Source organism: Macrotis lagotis, chromosome 1, assembly GCF_037893015.1.
Source record: "Macrotis lagotis isolate mMagLag1 chromosome 1, bilby.v1.9.chrom.fasta, whole genome shotgun sequence".
NCBI classification, from domain to species: domain Eukaryota; kingdom Metazoa; phylum Chordata; class Mammalia; order Peramelemorphia; family Peramelidae; genus Macrotis; species Macrotis lagotis.
Window position 1 is genome coordinate 835,897,744 of NC_133658.1, and position 23,476 is coordinate 835,921,219.

General features: G+C 37.7%; 1 protein-coding gene across 2 annotated transcripts in view; it reads right to left on the reverse strand.

Annotated features, from left to right (window-relative positions):
• The window catches only part of RNF121 (ring finger protein 121), a 107,204-nt gene that overhangs the window by 67,185 nt on the left and 16,543 nt on the right, over positions 1–23,476 (reverse strand). For both annotated transcript variants that reach the window (XM_074217322.1, XM_074217323.1), the window contains exon 2: positions 10,124–10,161. In XM_074217322.1, the coding sequence (XP_074073423.1) occupies positions 10,124–10,161 (38 nt within the window). The remainder of the gene's footprint in view (positions 1–10,123; positions 10,162–23,476) is intronic.

The window sequence follows — 23,476 nt, forward strand, 5'->3', positions numbered from 1 at the left end:
ATATCAATTGAGTCTGCATGGCTAAATGGTAATTTTCTTCCTTAACCTGCCATCACACTTTCCTCAGTAGTTATTCATACTTTCTCTAAATTGTCTGTATCATTCCTTTTCCCTGTCTCAACAGAACTTGCCTATTTATGGAAAAAATGTTATCTGTCATTAATTCCCTCTTCCTCAAAATCTCTTGTATATCATCCTTCCATTCTTTCTTCCTCTGTTTCAATCTCTGACAAGAAACTGTCCTTCTCCTTGCCAAGACCAAGAACTATCCTTGTCATTATAATAGTTCTCTCTGACATTTTGTCTCTTTGATTTTTGATCTTTTTCTCATCATCAAACATTTGTTAAGTAGCTGATATTCAGGTTCTGGGAATACAAAGACAAAAACTTGAACTGTCCCTCCTTATATTGTATTAGGGAAGACAACAAATACATACTTAAAGATATTAAAAGGCAGCTAGGTGTTGAAGTGAATAGAGCACTGGCCCTGGAGTCAGGAGGACCTGAGTTCAAATCTAGCCTCAGATGCTTACTAATTGCCTAGCTGTGTGACCTTGGGCAAGTCACTCAACCCAATTGTCTTAAATAAATAAAATAAATATATCAAAGTAAACATAAGCTAGGAGCACTAGTGGTTAGGAGAAGGGTAGTGGATCAAGAAAGGTTTCATGGAAAGATCTATGGAATCTGAATGCAGATTAAAACATACTATTTTCATGTTTTTTCCTTCTCTTAATTTTTTCTCCATTTTCTCCATTCTTCTTTCAAAAAAGGGGAGGGGGAAAGAAAGGGAGAAAATATGGAACTCAATCTTATAAAAAATGAATGTTGAAAACTATCTTTACATGTTATTGGAAAAAACCCAAAATTTTAAAAAGAAAAAAAAAGAAAATCCTCATGTAGGAAATCACACTTAAAACAGACTTTGAAGAAGGGATAACAAGCATTCTAAGAGTATGAGGTGAGTTGGCAAAAACATGTGCAAAGGTGGCAATGATGTATGGAGTACAAGTAGGTCAGTTTGGCTGCAACAGAGGAGACTAAGTTCTAATAAGTCTGAAAAGGCAGTCTGAAGTCAAATACAAAGAGCTTTTTAAAAAAACAAAGAAGATTATATTATATCCTAGAGGAAACGAGTCACTGGAGATTTCCTGAACAGGGCAGGGGGAGTCAGATGTGTGCTTTATGAGTAGCTCTTTAGAAGCTGTATGAAAGATGGATCAGAGGGGGAGACATGCAGGAAGACTCATTAAGAGGTTATTTTAATAGTTTAGAAGAAAGGTGATGATAGTTTGAACAAAAGTGGTAGCACAAAAGTGGTATATGAGTAGAGGAAATGGATATAAAAAATGTAGAGGAACACTGATAAGACTTGATAACTGGCTAGAGGTAAGAGTGAAAAGTCAAAAATTACTCAAGGTTATGAACCTGGGTACTTGGAAGGAAGATGGGAACTTCAATAGACATAGAAAAATTAAGAAGAGGAATAGCTATCAGGGGAGATACCAGTTCCAAAAAGAAATTCAATAGTAATCTTCCTCAAAATTATTCCTCTTTCAAACTTGCCTATTTCTTTTGAGGACAGTATCATTCTCAGGTTGTAACCCGAGAGTTACAATCTCAGAATTATCACAAACATTTTTTAAAAATAAATTTTTATTGCTATCTCTTGTCTTTATAACACCTAATATTACATCATTGTGATCCAATCATTCTGGAGAGTAATTTGGAACTATGCCCAAAGAGCAATAAACTGTGCATACTCTTTGGTACACTACTAGGTCTATATCCTAAAGAAATCATAAAAAAACCAGAAAAGTCTCATAAGTACAAAAATGTTTATAGTAACTCTTTTTGTAGTGCCAAAGAATTGGAAATTGAAGGGAAGCCCATTAATTGGGGAATGGCTGAATAAGGTATATGAATGTTATGGACATAATACTTGTTTTCACCTGCATGGTACAATGGGTAGAGCCCTCTATAGAGAAGTATAGAAAGAATTCCATGAACTAATGCACAATGAAGGGAACAGAACCAGGAGAACATTGTATACATTAACAACTACTATGATGGATGTAGCTCTTCTCAGCAGTTCAGAAATCAAAGACAATCCTGAGAGACCTGCTATAGACAATGCCACCCACATTCAGAGATAAAAATCCATGGAATCTGAATACAAACTATTATCACTTTTTAAAAACTTCTCTTATGTTTTTCATATCTCATGGCTTTCTTTCCCTTAGTTGTATTCCTCTGACAAATGACTAATATGTAAATATGTTAAACATAAATGCACAACCTTTATCAATCTGTTCACTGCCAAGAGGAGGGAGGAAGGGAAGGTGATAGAAAAAATGTGTAACTCATAAATTTACAAATGGAGGAATGTTGAAAAACTACCACAGCATGTAACTGGAAAATAAAATTTCAATAAAAACCACCTTTTCTTTTACATTTTTCCTTTCTTTCTCATGATTTTCCCCGCCTAGTTCTAATTCCTCTTTCATGACATATAGAAATACATTAAACACAATTACACATGTACAACTTTTACCAGATAGTTAACTGCCATGGGGAGGGAGGAAGGAAGAGAAGGTGGTAGTAAAATGTGGAAGTCATAAACTTGCAAATGGATGAAAGGTGAAAATTATCTTTTCATGTAACTGGAAACATAAAATTAAAAAATAGAAAAATAAAGACACTGATGCAAACCCACTTGCAAAATAATTGATTTTTTTTGTTGCTAGACCAATATTATGTCACCCCCTCCTAGAGAGCCAGTACTACAAAGAATAAAAAAGAGAGAAAAAAACTCCCTAAGTCAACAAAAATAACCAATGAACTATAAAGTGTTCTACAGCCACAGCCCCACACCTTTGCAAAGAAGGGATAAAGGAGGAAAGTGTCTCCTCATATCTCCTCTAAAAGACCAAGTCTGGTCACAATTATTTTATAGCATTCAATTTCTGTCCTTTTACTTCATTGAACTCACTGTGTATATATTATTGTCAACTTTGAGGATAAGGACAGTATCTTATGTAACTTGGTATCTTCTCTAGGACCTAGAATAGACTTTAGTATAAAGTAAAGATGTTATAAATATCTGTTGTATTATATTGTAAATCTTATCATTTCTTATCAGCCTCCTCTGAATGCACTCCAGGTTTTTATGATAATAATTTCCAATTGTTCATATTTACACGGCATATTCTCATAAAAGTCAATATAACCCCCTCTATATGCCCAAGTAATCCCATTCTGTCTCATCTTCTCCAACAGATAGATCCTCTCTCTTTTCCACACTCACACTTATCTTCAATCTTTCCTATTTACTGATTGCTTCCCTAATGCCCATAAACATACTCTTGCCTCCTTGGTCCTCAAAAAAAGCCTCATTTGTTCCATCCATTTCTACTACTTTTGGGGTTTATCTCTTCTTCTTCCTTTCAAGGTTAAACTCCCTAACAATACCTGACTATTAGACATCTAGAACTGGTTGCCCCATAGAAATTTTAGACCCAGCAATCTAAAACTGAACTCATTATCTTTTATCCCAAATGCGCTCCTCTTCCATCATTGGTTAAAGGTACCACAATCCTTCCAGTCATCCAGCCTCAAAATTGAAGTGTTATTCTCAATTCTTTACTGTCTCACATTTCTCACAATCTATTGCCAAGTCCTTTCAACATCTCTCCTATATGCCTTTTCTAACACTGTCATCAACTTGGTGCAGTCCCTCACCAGCTCATGCCTGGATTATTACAAAAAAATGTTGATTGGTAATTGGTCTTATTTCAAGCATCCCCCCCCACTATAGACTATCTTCCACTTAGCTGTCAAATTTAATTTCCTAAAAGAGATTTAACATGTCATCTCCGACCCTTCCAACCCCCTGCTCATTCCTATTCAATAAGACTCTAATGGCTCCTTATAACCTCCAGTCAAATAAAAAATTTTCAATTTGGTTTTTAAAATCCTTCATAATTGGATGCTTTCAGGCTGCTAGGTGGCACAGTGGATAGAGTACCAGCCCTGGAGTCAGGAGTTCAAATCTGGCCTCAGACCCTTAATGATTACCTAGCTGTGTGGCCTTGGGCAAGCCATTAGCCCCATTGCCTTGCAAAAAAAAAAAAAAAACAAAAAACCCTAAAAAAAAATTGGATTCTTTCCTACTTTTCTAGTCTTTCTAAACTTTCTTTCTTTCACTCTACTTACTCCATACACTAAGCTATTTTTTAAAAGTAATACTCTATCTCTAAACCTTTCCACTTTCACCAGTTCCTGGAACTCATCCCTCTTCATCTCTGGTTCCCACCTTCTCTGTCTTCAAATAAAATGCCTTTAAGTCTCCACTAAAGTTGTAATTGTGGGCAACTGGACAGTATAGTGAGTAGAGCACTGGTCCTAAAGTCAGAAGGATCTGAGCTCAAATCCAGCCTAAGACACTTACTAGTTGTGTGACCTTGGGCAAGTCACTTAGTCCTGATTGCCTTGCAACTAGGGCTATCTTCAGTTGTCCTGATTCTTATGAGGTCATTGGACCCAGATGGCTCCGGAGGAGAAAGTGAGGCTGGTTATTTAGCACCGCATTCCCTCACTCAAATCCAATGTGCTTGTCATAGCCTCCCTGATATTGTCTTCTTCAAGAAGGAAAGATGAACATCAAAGTTATAATATATACAAGAAGTCTCCCAATACTCTTTAATCTTAGTGCCTTTCTTCTGAGACTACATACACAGACTTCGTTGTAGTTCTGTTTGCTGTCTTTCCCATTAGACCTTAATAGACTTTAAAGCAGGAACTGTTTTTGCCTCTCTTTGTCTCCTCAGCAATTAGCATAGTGCCTGATACATAGTAGATGTTCAATAAATGCTTATGGAGTTGGAAAATACTATCCACATCTGAAGGGTGAAGGGTTAAGTTGAGATCTTCCCTATCAACATGGTCCAAGGAGAAGGAACTTCCCAGCACACTTAAACTGAAGAATAATTGATCAAACCATGTTCTGGCACAGGGAGTGCTGGAGAACATGCCTAGTAAACATATTCACACCTGGGAACTTGACCTGTTCTTGGGTGTTTACCTCAAGACAACTGGAGAAAGTGATTGTGCTCAGGATCTGAGGGTGTTTTGCTGAAATTCTCCAGATCACTGAGTTCAGTTTTGTAAACCCTTGGATCTGTGCCACTTTTGTGTGAGCACTATAAAGGTCTTAGGAAGTCACACCCCCCCCCCCCCCCCCCTTTGGAGAGGACGCTCTGCTAAAGGGACTTTTCCAACCTAGATCCTGGAGGCTATGTTGTGACTCAACTTCCCTAGCCAGCCAGATTTCCAGGCCTTTGAGCCTCCTCAATAAGTATACTAATCATTAAATTCTCATTTAAAGACTTAAGAGAGAGCATGTTATTGTGGGGCAGATTTCAGCTGATCAAATTAAAAGTCTGCACAGCATGTAACCCTTTCTGTTACAACATCCAGAAAAAGAGCCATGGAGTCTGAATAAAGACCCAAGTTTACTATTTTCATAAAAATATTTTTTTCTTTCTCAAGGCTTTTCTCTTTAGCTCTGATTCTTCTTTCACAACATGATTAATATGGAAATGGGTCTGAAATAATTGTTCATGCAGACCTCATCAGATCATTTCTTGTCTTGGGGGCTGGGGAAGGAAAGGAGAAAAATGTTGAATTCAAAATCTCACAAAAACCAATGTTATGGGGGCAGCTAGGTGGCGCAGTGGATAAAGCACCAGCCCTGGAGTCAGGAGTACCTGGGTTCAAATCTGGTCTCAGACACTTAATAATTATCTAGCTGTGTGGCCTTGGGCAAGACACTTAACCCCATTGCCTTGCAAAAAAAGAAAAAAAGAAAAGAAAAAAAAAATCAATGTTATGGGGCGGCTAGGTGGCATAGTGGATAGAGCACCGGCCCTGGAGTTAGGAGTACCTGAGTTTAAATCTGGCCTCAGATACTTAATAATTACCTAACTGTGTGGCCTTGGGCAAGCCACTTAACCCCATTTGCCTTGCAAAAAAAAAAAACCTACAAAAAAGAATGTTGAAAATTATTTTTACAGTTAATTGGAAAATAAATTAAATTTTTAAAAAAGTTTATTGACTAAACATTTCTGAGAGGCAAAAAATATACAATTTCATTTTACAGATAAAGGAACTTGGGTTTGCCTCGTTAGTTGCTAAAAGTGGCAGAGTAATGAAGTGGCAGAGCTGAGACTGAAAACTAAGACATCTGACCCTGAACCTAATGCTTTTCTATCTTTTACTTTTAAAAAATAACACTTTAATGTCTTTTGTGTTTTCATAAACAGTTACTCCCAGTATTCCTCCCCTTATCCCTTCTCAAGTGACAGCTCATGTAACAATTTTTTTTTCGGGAGGGGGGTGGTGGTGGTGGTGGTGAACCTTGCACAACTGACTGCTACATTGAAAAAGTCTAAAAACATGTACAATGTATAACATGTGTGCACCAGATATCTATCTCCTCAAAGGAGTGGTGGTTTAAAGGTGTCTTTTCATATCTCTTCATTCTAATCATGCTCAATTTTTATAACTTTGGGGTGTGTGTGTATGTATATGGTTTTTCTTTCCATTTAATTGTTACATTTTTGTTTTCTTAAAGCTCTCTTTACTATGCATCAGTTCATGTACATCTTTGTATGCTTCTCTTTACTGATCACACACATTGTTTTTCATAGTACATTCATGTGCCACAACTTTTTTTACTCATTCTATGTATGGACAACTATTTTATTTTTAATTCTTAGCTATCACAAAAAGTGTTGCTATAAATATTTTAAAGTACCTAAGAACTTTTTTCTTATCCATGGCTGCCTTGGAGTAAAAATTTAGCAAAGGGTGTGAACATTTGAGCCATTCTATTTGCATAATTCCAAACTGCTTTCCAAAACGGCTGTACCATTTTTCCAAAAAACTCCACCAACAATGTGTTAATGTAGTTCCAGTGTTTCCATTGTATCATGATCTCTCCCAGTTTGTCAATATCTCTCTTAAGGCAGAACTCTAGATATTTCAGCTATATTCTAAGTATTAAAGAGAAGTAAGGACTTATTAATTCCCATGACCTGGACACTATCCTATTAAGACAGCATTCATTTCCTTTAGAAGTTGTAGCATATTTATGGTTCATACTGAGCTTGTAGTCACCTAGCTCCTCAGGCTATTCTTTCAGTTATGCCTTCACTACCCCACATTTGTGTTTTTGAACTATTTAATCTATGCAAAACATTATTCCTACTTAATTCCATTTAGTTTATCATATCTTTCCAGTGCTATTCTTAATCATAATTTCATCATTCAACATAGGAACCGTAACGTTTATCTTTATATTACCTACAAAGAGAGCTTACAGAAACTCTGACAAACAAAAACATGTATGGTTTTGTTTTGTTTTTTTTGGGGGGGGGTAAGGCAATGGGGTTAAGTGACTTGCCAGATTTAATAATCATTAAGTGTCTGAGGCTGTTTTTGAACACAAGTCCACCTGACTCCAGGGCTGGTACTATATCTGAGCCACCTAGCTGCCTCCATGTATTAGTTCTATTTTATATAAAAGAAAACTAAAACTCATTGACCTGTACCAATGTAAATGTTTTTTGAATAGCATCTTAACTCCAATAGAAGCTCAGGCTCTTTTAGAATCCTCTTATCACCACTGTGAATTCTTTCCTAACTTTTCCAAATGAAAGTATTCTCTCCCTCCTCAAATTCTCCTGGCAGCATTTTAACTGCAAAACTTTATCTAATCACTTTTTTTTTATTTTTTCTGAGGCAACAGCATTAAGTGACTTGCCCAAGGTCACAAAGTTGGGTAATTATTAAGTATTTGAGTTTGGATTTGAATTCAAGTCCTCCTGACACCAGAGCCGGTGCTCTATCCACTGCACCAACTAGCTGCCCAGCCTGATGACATTCCATCTTGCATTATATTTATCAGAATATCCCCTCAGCTTTGCAAATTCTCAGTGAACATCCTATCCTAACCTTACTTAACAAAGAGTTCCTTCTATAGCATTTCCCAACAAGTAGTCTGATCAGCCTTCACCTAATTAACTTGAATGAGGTGAAATTACTACCTATAGAGGCAGCACATACTACCTTTTTATTCCTTACTTCAATTCTAAATCTGATTCTCTGCAACTTGATTCATTCTTTTCAATAAACATTTATTAATCATCTACTATATGCAAAATACAGTGCCATTACTGGAGATACAAGTAACAAAAAGAAAATAGTCTCTACCCTTAGGATGATTGCATTCTAGTGAGGAGGAAACAAGTATGTAGCTATATTAAATCAGTTTTAAAATATTTAAAGTAATTTGGAGGGTCTGTAATGGGGAGGGATACTAGCAAATGAATGAATCAGGAAAAAAATTCTGCACAGGAATTAGCACTTGAACTGAGCCAACAAGATTAGAAATTCTGTGGAAGTGAGAGTCCATATAAAAATACTTAAAAGTCAGCTTTCATGTCCAATCCTGTCCTTCCCATCTTCCTCTCCCTATGTATTCTCTTCTCCAGGTTAAACATCCCCAATTACCATCTAACAGCGTGATCTTGAAGTTCTTTACCAACTTGACTTCCCTATTTTAGATGCTCTCAAGTTAAATGATGTTCTTCTTAAAATATTGGCCCAAAGTTTAACATAATATGTTAGGACAAACTGTGGCCTAAGCAGTGCAAGTTCAATGGACTATTACTTTCAACATGCTGGCAAATGATTCTTTCCAAGAAGATGAAGAACAATATAGTAGACAGGGCTATCCAACTTTACTTTTAAAAATTTTTATTGAAACAACAGACAATATATTTTGATTTGTCATTTTAGCGAGAACTGTGTGGTAACTCAGTTTTGTTTACTAAAGCATTTAGTAAACTCATAGGGGACCACATAAAATCACACTGTGGGCAGCATTTTAGATACTCCTATAGTTGATTATAAGCTCCCAGAGGACAAAGACTGTCATTTTTTTTTTTTACTTTGCATCTAATATTGTGTCCTGCATATAAAGGCATTTAATAATCATTGGCTCACTAAATAATGAGACAATTCTGAGAATTAAAAAGTTGTTTATTATATTTAGCCTAAATCTGCCCCCAAACTCAAATTTTCTGACCCTAAGGATTATTGCTAGGATGGGAGGTTAACCAGGATTAACAGGTTCTTTTCCATCTCCCCATCCTTCTCTGCAAAGGTGAGAAACCTTGGGTATAGAACACTGCATATAATAACATGAGAATTTTTTTATAAATTAATGTCTTGTAGATTTTTTCTTTCTTCAACTTTTTTAACTTCTTCATAAAAGGAATGGCTCTTTGGGATGGACATAGTAGGTAACGTAAGTGATGAAAAACAGAAGATATAAAACTTTACTTTAAAAGGCAACCCCCCCCCAACTCTTTAGTTCTCAGGGGCTGGATAGAACACAAATTAAATGACCCATGTACTGGGCAGAAGCCCTACATTTTTAGCATTTTTATGGTGTTTTTTTTTTTTTGCAAGGCAATGCAAAATGACTTGCCTAAGATCACACAGTTAGATAATTATTAAATGTCTGAAGTCAAATGTGAACTCAGGTCCTCCTGACTCCAGGGATGGTGCTCTCTCCACTCTCCCACTTGACTACTTCAATTTTTAGAATTCTCGAGGTCTTTAGGGACAGGAAGAACTTCTGCTGTCAGATACTTCCCCTAAAGTGCCAGGGGAACCTTAGGAATAGAGGTCTATAAACTGGTTTTTAGAACTGTTTTGATAACTTTTTGACTTATTTGCTGTCCTTTGTAAAATTCTATTTATTTTATGCAGTCAAAAAAACCCCCATGATTTTGAGAAGTCCATAGTCTTCAGCAGACTGCCAGAGACCCATGACACATAATAGGGGAGGAACTCATTTTATAAATGAGAAAACTAAGATCCTAAAAGAAGAAGAATTTGCCCAAGGTCACACACGTAGGCAGAACCCTGACCCTCTAATCCAATCTATTAAAAAATGAAGTCAGTGTACAATAAATAGTTCTTTTGTTGAACTCCATGCAGGTCCATCAGCTACTAAGTCCTCATCTGGTACAGTCCCAACAACAGTACTTACCTCCATCGTTCCTCAGGGGATAGGTCTGAAAGATCAACCTGGAGAGAAATACCATCAGAAAATCAGTTACTACTTCTGAGACAAGACAAACCCTGCTAAACATTTTATTAACATGATCCCAAGCATCTTCAGCAATGACCCTACACAAGTACAAGATTCATTATTAACATGATCCCAAGCATCTTCAGCAATGACCCTACATAAGTACAAGATTCATTTCCTTCAAGGAATTTTCCCTCTTATACCACTCTCTCTCTCTCTCTCTCTCTCTCCTCTATCTCCCAAAGCACATTATCACTCACTTTGGTCCTTTATTGTATAAATGGGACAATTATTTAACTTTCAGAGAGATAACCAGAAAACAGCAAAGTAAACATTGAATCAAGAGCGATGGAGGTCAAATTTTTTTTCCTACCACTTGCTAGATATATACAACTGATCAAATCCCTCACCTTTTCTGGGATTCAGTTTCCTTTTCTGTAAAATGAAAAGGGCTGAACCCTACAAGGTCCCTTACAGCTCTAAATCTATGATCCCATGAACATTTGTTCCAATTTGGGTCCTTAATTATCGACTTTCTTATGTTAACCCCTCCAATAAGACCTACTCCTAACACCTCTACTACAACTCAGAGGTGACTTTGAAGGTTCAGTGGAATAAAAGTTCTGTCAAGTACTACCAAGCAGGAAAGATTTCCAATGTGACTTTGGAAATGGTTTGTGTGCCTGTTATGCAGACACTAGGTCAGATAAATTACAAAAGGCTCACAACCAGGAGACTAGTTACTAGAGGTTGATTTTTTTTTAAACTCCAGAAACTCCTGAAGACCTTTGAGTAAGGCCTAGAGTGAGCAGATATCCAACCTGGTGAAAGGAGAACCCACAGTATTTAAGTGCCTATGTTTCAGGTACCAAATTAAGCACTGGTGATATTTTTTAAAAAGGCCTTAATCTCAAGGAACTCACAGTCCATGCAAGATATATATTGGGACAGCTAGGTGGCACAGTGGATAGAGCACCAGCCCTGGAGTCAGGAGTACCTGAGTTCAAATCCAGCCTCAGACACTTAACAATTACGTAGCTGTGTGGCCTTGGGCAAGTTACTTAACCCCACTGCCTTGTACAAAAAAAAAACTAGAAATAATCAACAAAGGGAAGATATTAGCAATAAAGGGGTTCATGAAAGGCTTGTAGTAAAAAGGAAGATTTTAGCTCTGACTTCAAAGACACTAAAGACATATGGAAATGGTGAAGAAGAATTCTAGTTATGAGGCAGTGAAACTATAATAACTGGAAGATAGGGTGTTTATGCTCAATTAACAATAAGGAAGCCAGTGTCCCTGGATCACAGAATACATAGAAGGAGGGTGTAACACAACTGGAAAAGTTGGAGTGCAGTGGTTATGAAGGGTTTTAAATTCCAAAGAAAGAACTTTTATTTCCTGATAGGAAGCTACTAGAATTTGTTGAATTGGTAGGGTGGGTCGGGGAAGGTTGGGTGACATGGTTAGACCCAACTTCAAGTGAATGGATTTGACAACTAAATGGAAGATGTACTGGAATAGGGAGAGACTTACTACAATAGCCAGACATCTTTCTTGACCAGCAAGTTGATTTTTTTAAATGATATCCAAATTTTCCTCTGGGTAAAATAGCCATTCACTCAGTATAAGAAGAAAAAATCCACAAATCATACCTATAATTAACCTTTAGGGGAGTCTAGAAAGTCAACTTCATCTTATATCCTAAGAGTTCATTCACATGGAGCTAAACACATCACAACCTAAGGTATCCAGTCCAGAGCCCAGAAAGCCAGCAACTACCACTGTTAAGACCATGTATTCTGATATAAGGAGATATAGAGATACAGGATTTTCATCCTGTAAATTCTTGTCTGTGCCCTTTGGTAAACTGTACAAAGCATATTTACTTAAAGTATTAGACATCTTCCCTCTAATTATTTTGACATTTCGTGTGTACCATAATAATACTCTCCCTAACTCTTTGCTCTTCTTTTTCCACAATCATCTTTTTCACAAAGACTAAATATATGTACCATAAAATAGATAAAAATCAAGAGCTAGAGGGGACATTAGAGGTCATTTAGTTTAATATCTTCATTTAACAGATGAGGAAGTTGAGGTTCAGATAGATAATATAACATTCCCAAAGTCACAGTGGTAAACTATGACAGAGTTTAAAGATTGGAACTCAAGTCCACTGAATCTTAGATTTGCATGCTTTGTATTGGATTGTCTTTCCTATTCTTCCTGCCACCTTTTTTGCTTGCAAGTGGAAATAAAGTGGCAACATTACCAATGCTTCTATTAGCTCTCTGCCTAGGCACTGGGTTTGATTGACTTGCCCAAGGTCACATAGCTAGGTAATTATTAAGTGTCTGAGGCCAGATTTGAACTGACTCCAAGACTAGTATTCTTATCCACTGTGCCACCTAGTTGCCCCTGTAATGTTCTAAAATTAACAAAACTTTTCCTCTACAACTAATATGAGGCAGGTTGTGCAAATACTATTACTCCCATTTTACACAAGAAAATGGAATCTAAGAAATCTAGATGACTTGTTTAAGGTTATACAATTGATAAGCAAAAGAGCTACAATCCAAGTCTTCTAATTTCAACATCAGTGTTATTTTTTCTCACTCAACAAATATTTATTAATCATCTATCCAGCAAGATGGTATGCTAAGTCTTAGAGATATGGATATAAGAGCAAAATAATACCTACACTCCTCAAGGAGTTTCTATTATATCCTGGGAAACATGTACACATATGAGTAAATACAAAAATATTTTCAAAGGAGTTGGGTGGAGGCACTATAAGCTGATGTAGAAAGTGGTACTTGAGTTCTGTAAGTCTAAGAGACTAAACAGTGCAATTTCAGGTATAAGGGATAGTCTGCAAAACCATTAAAATAACTAAAGAAGGAATACTGCATATCAAAACATTAAATTCTCACTTTCTTACCTTCAGTCTCTCCATATTTACCAACTTCTCTGCTGCCTACAAGCACGCCCAATCCTACATTCTCAAAAAAAACAACCCTTGATACATTTACCCCTGCTAGTTATTGCCCAATTATCTCCTCTCCCTTTCTCAGTTAAACTGGAGAAAGCCATCTACAATCAGTGAGTGTCTGTTTCCTTTCTTCTTGCATCTTCAAAATTCCTCTGCAATCCGGGTTCTGACTTCATCATTCACCTGAAGTTACCTTCTTCAAAGTTACTAATGGTCTAAATGCTCTCTAATAATAATGGTCTCAATCCTGATTTTCTTTGACTTTTCTGCATCATTTCATCAGATTATCAATAGCTTCTGCCTCAACAGTCAATAAATATTCATTAAGTGAATGCTATGTGCCGGGTACAGTTCTAAGTGCTGGAGATACAAAGAAAGACAAAAGATTGCTCTCAAGGAACCTAAAGAATGTGTGTATATACATATATGTTTAAAGATAAGATCATTTTCCTATAAGATGGGGTGAAAGGAGGAGATAATAACAGAAAGCATCTAGGTCCTGGCAAATTTTAAGGAATTTTTTTTCTGTAAAAATATGAAATGAGATTCTCAGCTGACAGTGTAGAGATGGGGGAGCTATGAAAGGTCTGAGGAGAGATGAAAAAGTTTGGAAGATCCATTGTGGTGAGTGAGATAATGAGTTAATTAGAGAGGTGTAAAAGGTGTCTTGAAGCAGTGATGTCTTGTTAAGGTTATATAATAGAAATTTATAGAGAGCCAATCACTTTTCAAACTTTTCATGATTCTGCTCTCTTTTGTTTCTCCTGTCCAATTGGTCTTTCTTAGCTTCCTCTGCTTGTTCTTCATACTCACAGCTTTTAACCATGGATTTTCCCCAAGACACTGTCCTGGATCTCTTTCTCTTTTTTTTTTTTCTATACTGTCTCACTTGGTAATCTCATCAGATCCCATGGATTCAATTATCAATGCTATATAGAGAATTCCCAGAATCCTAGTGTCTCTGGAAAACTATAGTCATAGAACTTCAATTGCCTCTTAGACTTCTCAAACTGGGTATCTCAAAACCAACATGTTCAAAACAAAATTAATATTTCTCTTTCCCTCAAGCTCTTTTACCTTCCTAACTTCCTATCCCCTAGTCACACAACTTCACAATGTCAGTGTCAAACTTGATCCTTCACTTTTACTTGCCCCATGTATTCAATCAGTTGCCAAAGTTTATAGTGTTAGGTAGAGCAGTGAATAGAGAGCATAGAGCACGGAATCAGGAAGAATCATCTTCCTGAGTTCAAATCTGTTCTCTGACACTAGCTGTGTGACCCTAGTCAAGTCACTTAACTCTGTTTATCTCAATTTCCTCATCTGTAAAATAACCTGGAGAAGAAAGAACAATTACTCTAATATCTTTGCCAAAAAAAAAAAAACCCAAATAGGGTCATGAAAGTCAGAGACATTTGAAACAAAAACAAAATTGTTTCTATATTTTCAAAATCTTCTTTTAAGTCTCTCTTCTCCACTCATCAACCCATAACTTCATATCAGGCTTTTATTTCTTCCCTCCTAGACTATTGCAATAATCACTCCCAGGCTCCACTTTCTCCTCATTCTAAACCAGCCTCCATTTAACAGCTAAAGAGATTTTTCTTAAAGTTTGACCCTTTCCCTTCCTTGCAATTAGTTTCAATGGTTCCTAAATACCTCTAGGATCAAATATAAATTCCTCTGACATTTAATGCTCTTCCTAACTTTCCCTTATTCCCACTTTCCTACCTTATTACCAACATTACGACCTTCTAAAGATCAGGAAATCTGGACTTCTTGCTGATCTTTACACAGAACATTTCATCTCCTTTCTGCATACTCCCTCCTCACCTACTCCTCTTAGTTTCCATCAAGATTCAATTCAAGGGGCGGCTAGGTGGCGTAGTAGATAGAACACCAGCCCTGGAGTCAGGAGTACCTGAGTTCAAATCCGGCCTCAGACACTTAATAATTACCTAGCTGTGTAGCCTTAGGCAAGCCACTTAACCCCATTGCCTTGTAAAAACCTAAAAAACAAACAAACAAAAACTCAATTCAAGCACTATCTTCTGCATGAAGTCTTTTCATACCAATAAATAAAAGTGGCACCATACCCAGGGAGGCAGCATAGAGCCTTGGATTTAGGAGAACTGTAACTCAAGTCCAGATTCCATCACTTTCTAGCTGAATCCTTGGGCAAGCCTCTTTTCTTAAACCTTAAATTAGAGATGACAATAATTGCATGCTTTTATCTTCCTATATGTAAAATGGAATGATGACAATATTGGTGTTCTTCCAGTAAAATCTTTCTCTGATGCATTAAAACTATAGCCATAGCTCTGGGTCCTCAAAGATTTTGCCAGTGAAAAGAACTCTGGCAAAACCTGAACACAACTGAAAAGCTGTGTTGCATATCCAACAACACAATATTCACCATTGAGCACCAGTCTAGTTAAATGTAGAAGAGGTTCAACACTAAAAGGAAGTCATCAAATGATGCTCTTTTTTTTTGGCCATAGCAATTACTTCAGATGGAAGAGTTGCAATCTATATTGGAGAAAGTGACTATACTGTTGAAATCACAGGTCCATGATTTAATACTTGTATTGAAGTACAATATCAATATTTGTGTAATCCTTGTATAGAAGGAGTCCTTGACACCTTTCTGGGCCCCGAGAAACTCCTGAGAAATAAAACTTTGGCTAGGCACCTTTGGGTCTGAAAATAATCTGACAGGACCCAAATGCTTGACTCTGGGGGTCAGAGACATCCCATAAATTTGTCTAAGATTCACAAAGCACACTTGTTAGCCTAATTATCTTGTTGTATCTGTAAAATTTCTGCTTTCTCCCAGGACTGCCTCCCCTTTCCCAGATGGAACTAGAACTGTAAATTTCACTCCCTCAAACCTGTGGGAAGCCCATGAGTCTGTGACTCCCTCATCGCAAGAACCATGTTCAGACATAACACAAAGATCCTGACCCTTTCTCACTCTGTCTAGCCCCCTATCTATACTGAACCACATGTTTACATGTTTGTAGTAGTATAGCAAGAAAATGCTATGCTTCTGTATCCTGCTTGCTCTCAGTACCCTACCCCGCAAAACACTATAAAAACCCTATCTCCTGAACACTCAGGTAATTGTCTGATTTGGGTACTCTTCATCCCCAGGCAGTCCCTGGGAAATTAATGATCTCCAAACTTATCAAATTTTGATCTCTGTTTTGCCCATTTGGGTTCAGCAGTATTACCTACTTCTGAGGGTAGTTGAGGAAAATGCTTTGGAAAAATTAAACTGCTATATTCAAATTTAACTGTTAGTAATAGAGACTGGTTAGATCCTGAACTTTAATTTCATAATATGTAAAAGGGAAATGGAGGAAAAATGAGAGGATGAAAAAGTGGTCCTATTTACAGAACTTTAAATTATCTGAAAAACCTGAAACTCAAAGAGCATAAATGATTTTTACTTTGTTACACAGACCTAGAAAACCTAGGGGTCGGGACAGAAAGGGAGTTGAAAGAATGATTCTTTTAATGTCTTACTTTTTTAAAATGGAGTTCAGTCCTATCACTTCAATCCTGAATTTGGCCTCCAAATTCAGTTTCATGTTTCCAGCCTTCCCCCTCTCTTCAATACCTTTTATAACAATGCTATATTCACCTTAAAACTCTGCCTTACACATGTCTCTCCCTTGTTCAAAACTTTTTAATGACTCTCCATCAACCAAAGAAGACCGAACAAAGTTCTTTGTCTAAATTTCTAATTCTGGTTTTCAAGGGTCTCTTATAATCTGAGACTAATCAAGTTCTTTAAACAACTCAATAAATATTTATTAAGTAGCAACTTTGTGCATACAATGATGCCTAAGTGCTGGGAGAAATACAAAATTCAGACTAGTTAGAGACCATGGTCTCATGGAAGTAGTATGTGGTACAACATAAGACATCACAGATCTTAACAAACTATAGTAAATGATAAAGGCAATAGACCCCAGGTCTAGAAAATGGTTTCAGGATAGGACAGGTTAAAAGGGGGGGTAAGGTGGGGGAAGGGAAGGATATGCATCATTATACATTAAAAAGATATTCCTGTGAGGAAATCTAGGAACCAGATGTGAAAGCATGGTGAACAAAATCTGGATGAAGATCAATGGAGAGAGAAATAAGTAATTTTGTCATCAAGAATATATCCTAGGGGTGGAGCCAAGATGGAGACAGGAGAGGATCCTCTCTTAGGTGGTCTTGACCAAAACTTCTAAACTAAGGACTCTAACTAAATTTTCGAGAGACAGAACCCACAGAGGGATCCAGTGAGGCAGTTCTCCTACTCAAGGTAACCTGGAAAAGAGTGGAAAGGCTCCACTCCCCAGAGTTGGAGGAATAGCCCACCAGAGTGAAGTTACTCCAGCCTCCTGGAGGCAGCCCCAGGGTGCTGGGAGCAGGGGCTCAGAGCAGCCGGAGCAGTTTCTTGATCTACACCCTGGGGAGCACCAGGCACAACTTGGGGGATCAGTGGGGGCCCTCTGCCAGAGCAAGCACATGAAGTCCAGCCCTCAGGGCACACAGCGTGGCCCCAGGAGCCCAGATCTAGGAACGGGAAGCAGAAGCCAATAAGCAGAAGCCCCCAGGCATTGAGTGCTGAGCCTAGGGAGGGGAGTGGAGAGAGACTTCAGAGATCTGTCCTCTGTCCCTGGAACAGGACTCTGGGGCTCTGACCACATTCAGATCCTGATCACAGTCTAGCCCCCCAACCTCAGCCCTGTGGAAGAGGAGTGTGCTTGTGGTCATTCACAGGAGGGAGAACAGAGAACAGAGCTTCACACACTGAGATCCTTGTGGGGGGGTGTCCCAATAATACTCAAAAGCTCAGGAAGCACCCCAAAACCAGGCACAGGCTGGAGAAATTAGTAAGCAGAGAAAAGAGAGGAACACCATTGAGAAATACTTTGACTACGATATCAAGAGGGATCAAAACACTCTGTCTGAAGATGAGGAAGTACAAGCTCCTGCATCTAAAGACTCCAAGAAAAAACAGAAATTGGGCTCAGGCTATGACAGAGCTCAAAAAAGACTTTGAAAATCAAGTGAGGGAGATAGAAGAAAAATTGGGAAAAAAATGAGAGAGATGCAGGAAAAACATGAAAAAGAAGTCAGCAGCTTAGTCAAGGAGATCCAAAAAAATGCTGAAGAAAATAACATGTTAAAAACCAGCTTAGGTCAAATGGATAAAACAGTTCAAAAAGTTATTGAGTTGAGAAGAATGCTTTAAAAAGCAGAACTGGCCAGATGGAAAAAGAGATAAGAAAGCTCTCTGAGGAAAATAAAGCCTTCAAATGTAGAATGGAAATGAAGGAGGCTGCTGATTTTATGAGAAATCAGGACACAATAATTCAAAACCAAAAGAATGAAAAATTAGAAGAAAATGTGAAACATCTCATTGGGAAAACAACGGATATGGAAAACAGATTTAGGAAAGATAATCTAAAAATTATTGGAATACCTGAAAGTCATGATCAGGAAAAGAGCCTTGACATCATTTTCAAAGAATTACTACAAGAAAATTGCCCTGATATCCTAGAAGCAGAGGGCAAAATAGAAATGGAGAGAATCCACTGATCTCCCCAAGAAAGAGACCCCCCAAAAAACAACCTTCAGGAATATTATAGCCAAGTTCCAGAACTCCCAAGTCAAAGAGAAAATATTACAAGCAGCCAGAAGGACACAATTCAAATATTGTGGAGCTGCAGTCAGGATCACACAGGACTTAGCAGCAACTACATTAAAAGCTCGTAGGGCTTGAAATATAATATTCTGGAAGGCAAAAGAGCTTGGAATGCAACTGAGAATCAACTACCCAGCAAAACTAAACGTCCTCTTCCAGAGAAAAAGATGGACTTTCAATGAACCAGGGGAATTTCAATTGTTCCTGTTGGAACGGCCAGAGCTGAACAGAAGGTTTGATCCTTCAAATACAGGACTCAGGTGAAGCATAGAGAGTGGAAGAGAGGGGCGGCTAGGTGATGCAGTGAATAGAGCACTGGCCTTGGAGTCAGGAGTACCTGGGTTCAAATCCGACCTCAGACACTTACTAATTACCTAGCCATGTGGCCTTGGGCAAGCCACTTAACCCCATTGCCTTGAAAAATCTTAAAAACAAAAAACAGTGGAGGAGAAGGGGAAAATATGAGGGACTTAATGATGATGATGATGATGAACTGCATGTATTCCTGCATGGAAAAATGATACTGATAATACTCATATGAGCCTTCTCATTTAATAGAGCAGGTAGAAGGTAGATGAAGCACAGGAGAGAGCTGAATTTGAAGATATAATGTGGTGTAAAAATGGAGTCAATAGAAAAAAGGGAAATGTAATGGGAGAAAGAAGAAGGAGAAGTGAAATAGGCTAAGATATTTCACATAAGATGATTTTTTTTATTACAATGAGCTATTGCAATGATATGAAAGGGGGAAGGCAAGGGGGAATGAGGGAATCTTTGATCTCATCAGAGGTGGCTCAGAGAGGAAACAGCACATATACTCAATGGGGTATAGGCATCTAGAGTAAGAAAAAGAGGTGGGGACAGGGGAAAGGGGGGGGGTGATGTGAGTGATGGAGGAGAGGCTGGACCATGGAGGGAGAGTGGTCAGATATAATACATTTTCTTTTTTACTTCTTGCAAGGGGCTGGGATTGGATGGCCTGTCCAGGACCACAGGGCTGGGTGGATGCTGGGTCTAAGGGGTGGTATGTGGACTCGGGGCCTCTTGGCCCCAGAGCCGGGTATCAGCCTGCTGCACCACTCTGCTGCCCTACAGCAGAGTCAGAGTGAAAGGAGAGAGAAAATATAGTATATGGTAATGGAAAAGTACGAATGGAGGGAGTTGCGATCAGCAATGGCAATGGTGGATAAATATGGAAGTAACTTTTGTGATGGACTTACCATAAAGAATGTGATACACCATGACAGAGCTGGAGGTGTTGGAACACAGACTGAAGCACATTTTTTATTATTTTTTTTGGGGGGGGTTGCAGGACAAATGGGGCTGGGTGGCCTGCCAGGGGTCACACAGCTGAGTGATTGTTGGCTGTCTGGGGCTGGATTTGGGCTCGGGTGCTCCTGGCTACAGGGCCCATGCTACACATCCACTGTGCCACCTGGCCACACCTATTATTATTATTATTATTATTATCATTATTATTATTATATTTTTCATTGTAATTTTTCTCTCTCCTTTACATTATTGCTCATGTGGGTCTGTATTTTTTGGGGGGGTATTATGTTTACTCTTAAACAAGAATATTTTAGTAATGTATGAAAAAACATTATTTGTACAAAATAAGAATAAATTAAAAAAAAGAAGATAGCCTACAAACGACCTGAACATAAAAAGGAGAAAACAGAAGATAAGATCAAAAGTCTGCCAAAGAGGCACAATACAGAAATGATGGGAGATATCAATTAACTAGACATGAATGAAAGAGTGATTGAAAAATATATTTTATGGCTTATTCTATTCTAAGTATTATGTGAAATAAAGGAGAAACAAATACAAAAGCGAAGACAGTCCTTACTCCAAGGGAGTTTATAGTCTAACAGTAAGAGATCTCATATAAAGGAACACAAAGGCCAGGGAGAGAGATTTTAGTGTCTAAAAAAACTATAATTTAATCCTTTCAAAGGTGTAGGAATGAACCCATAACTGGAAATCCAATTCTGGTCTTGATTCTTAGGAATGGAAAGGTTATATGATGGTAATTTTGGGAAAAAGTGACCACTCCTAGATTTCATAAAAGAGAATGATAGGAAAGTCAATACTAGTCTGACTTAAACCTTGAATTTTGAGAAAGTAGATTTGAGGGATCAGAAAAAGGTTTTATAGGATCCCACAGACTAAAATTCAATAAGGAAAGCCAGATCAGGAGGAATGATAAGTTTCCCCAAATGAAATTTTGAAGATACAAAGGAAAATAATTACGATAAAAGGAAAACACTGTCTCAAGAGATCATTATGGTAAAAAAATACATATAGCAAGCAAGGGCAGAAAAACAAGATGAATATACAAGATCCTGTTCTTTAAAGCATGCTAGGAGTGCTAAAGTTCAGACTGGGCTAGAACTAGAGAAGGAAACTAAAATCAATAAAAAAAATTTTCAATTATATTTGGGGAGAAAGTTATGGGATGACAGGTACAGCAATGCACTATTGGTAGAGTTGTGAACTTAATCTATCCTTTCATAAAGGTGAGAAGTCCACAAGTGTCACACACCGCACATTTTCAGATTTTTCTCCACATATTGTTTAGTTGTGTTGATTTTTTCTTGTTTTTTTTTTTTTTTTGTCCTTTAAAAATACTGTTTGGGGCGGCTAGGTAGCACAGTGGATCCAGCCCTGGAGTCAGGGGTACTTGAGTTCAAATCTGGCCTCAGACACTTAATTACCTAGCTGTGTGGCCTTGGGCAAGCCATTTAACCCCATTGCCTTGCAAAAACTCAAAAAAAAAAAATACTGTTTGGTATATGGGATAACTCTCTGGAAAGGAGAGAGAAACTAAGGAAAACTATGATACTATGAAAAACAAAAGGCATCAAATAAAAACCTGTAACATTATAACACTAATTTTTTTAATTTTTAAAAATAAAAAAATGAAATTATATGAACTAAAACAGGATTACAAAAAAATCAGACTGCTGTTTAGGATGCATCTAATGATAACTGACAACAGAGAAGTCAGAGATGCTTAGTTTTTGTTTTGCTTCTATTTTCTCTGCTAAAGAGAATGATTAGGGCGGCTAGGTGGTGCAGTGGATAGAGCACTGGCCTTGGAGTCAGGAGTACCTGAGTTCAAATCTGACCTCAGACACTTAATAATTACCTAGCCATGTGGCCTTGGGCAAGCCACTTAACCCCGTTGCCTTGCAAAAAACTAAAAAAATAGAGAATGATCTTTGGAATGCCAAAGAAAAGACAAAAAGCTAACAGGTGTTGATTCCAAAGGTAAGTAAAAGATAAAACCCACCTAGTTGCCCTGATTAATTTAAGTCACCTGTTCAAGATGAATAACAATGAAAGGTACTGAAAGGACTGGCAGAAATGTGATTACTAAACCTCAGCCAATAATACGTGAAAGCAAACGAAAAACAAGTGGTACTCCAGTCTGAAGGACAAATGATGACCTAGTTTAAAAAAAAAAAGTTTGAGAGAGAGTCTGTAAATTATAGGCTAGTGAACTTTACTTTAATTCCTGGAATATTTTTAGAATGGATAATTAATGTTTGTTCTTCATTCTCGAAGAAGACCACGATATCAGGGAGGTGATGCCATGACAAGCACATAAATTGGATTGAGTGAAGGGGTACTGTGCAAGGTTACCAGCTTTACTTTCTCTTCCAGGGTCATCTGGGTCCAGTGGCCAGATATGAATCAAGACAACTGGAGAAGGCCCTAGATGCACCCAATCAGGGTTAAGTGACAGCTAATAAGTATCAGAGGCTGGATTCGAACTCCCACCCTTCTGTTTCCAAGTCCAGTGCTCTATCCACTGTATCATCTAGCTACCCCCAATAAATGGATAATTAAAGAGATGGTTAGTGAGCATCTAACCAAGGAAACTAATTATAAAGCTCATGAAGCATAGCTTCATTAAGGTCACATCATGCCAGATTAGAGTTGGACATGAATGAAATGACCAAACAACGGCCCCTTCACCATTCTCACTGCATTAATGTGGTCATTCACTTGGTTATTAATGCTGTTTCGAATATGTGAGGTCCAGGACTGAGTTCAATACTTCTAGAAGTGGTCTAAAAGATAGAGATAATTAGGACTGTAGGTGCATGACTTTGGATACTCTGCCTCTTAATACAACATAAAATTATATTAGGTATTTTTTGGCCATCATATCATAATAATGACCGAGACTGAGCTTACAATCTACTAAAATTTCTAGTGTTTAACAAACTTTTGTCTATGTATGACTCTTTCACTTGGATCTGTGAAATTGATTTTTTAAAATTAATATAAAACTTTATCTTTATCCTGATCTACCCTCAGGTTGTAGTACATCAGGATATTTTTGAATCCTGGTTCTTTCATTGCATGATGACTATTTTGTGGGCCACTGCCAATCATCCTGATTCATATCTAGTCTCTGGACCTACATGGCTCTGGAGGAGAAAGTGAGGCTGGAGACTTTGCACAACCCTCTCTCACTTAAATCCAATTCACTTGCAAATCACAGGGATCACCTTCCTGAAGCCATGATCATCTTCTAAAAGAAGGATCAACAACAGTTATTTTCCTTTTAAACACCATTAATAAATTAATAGATCA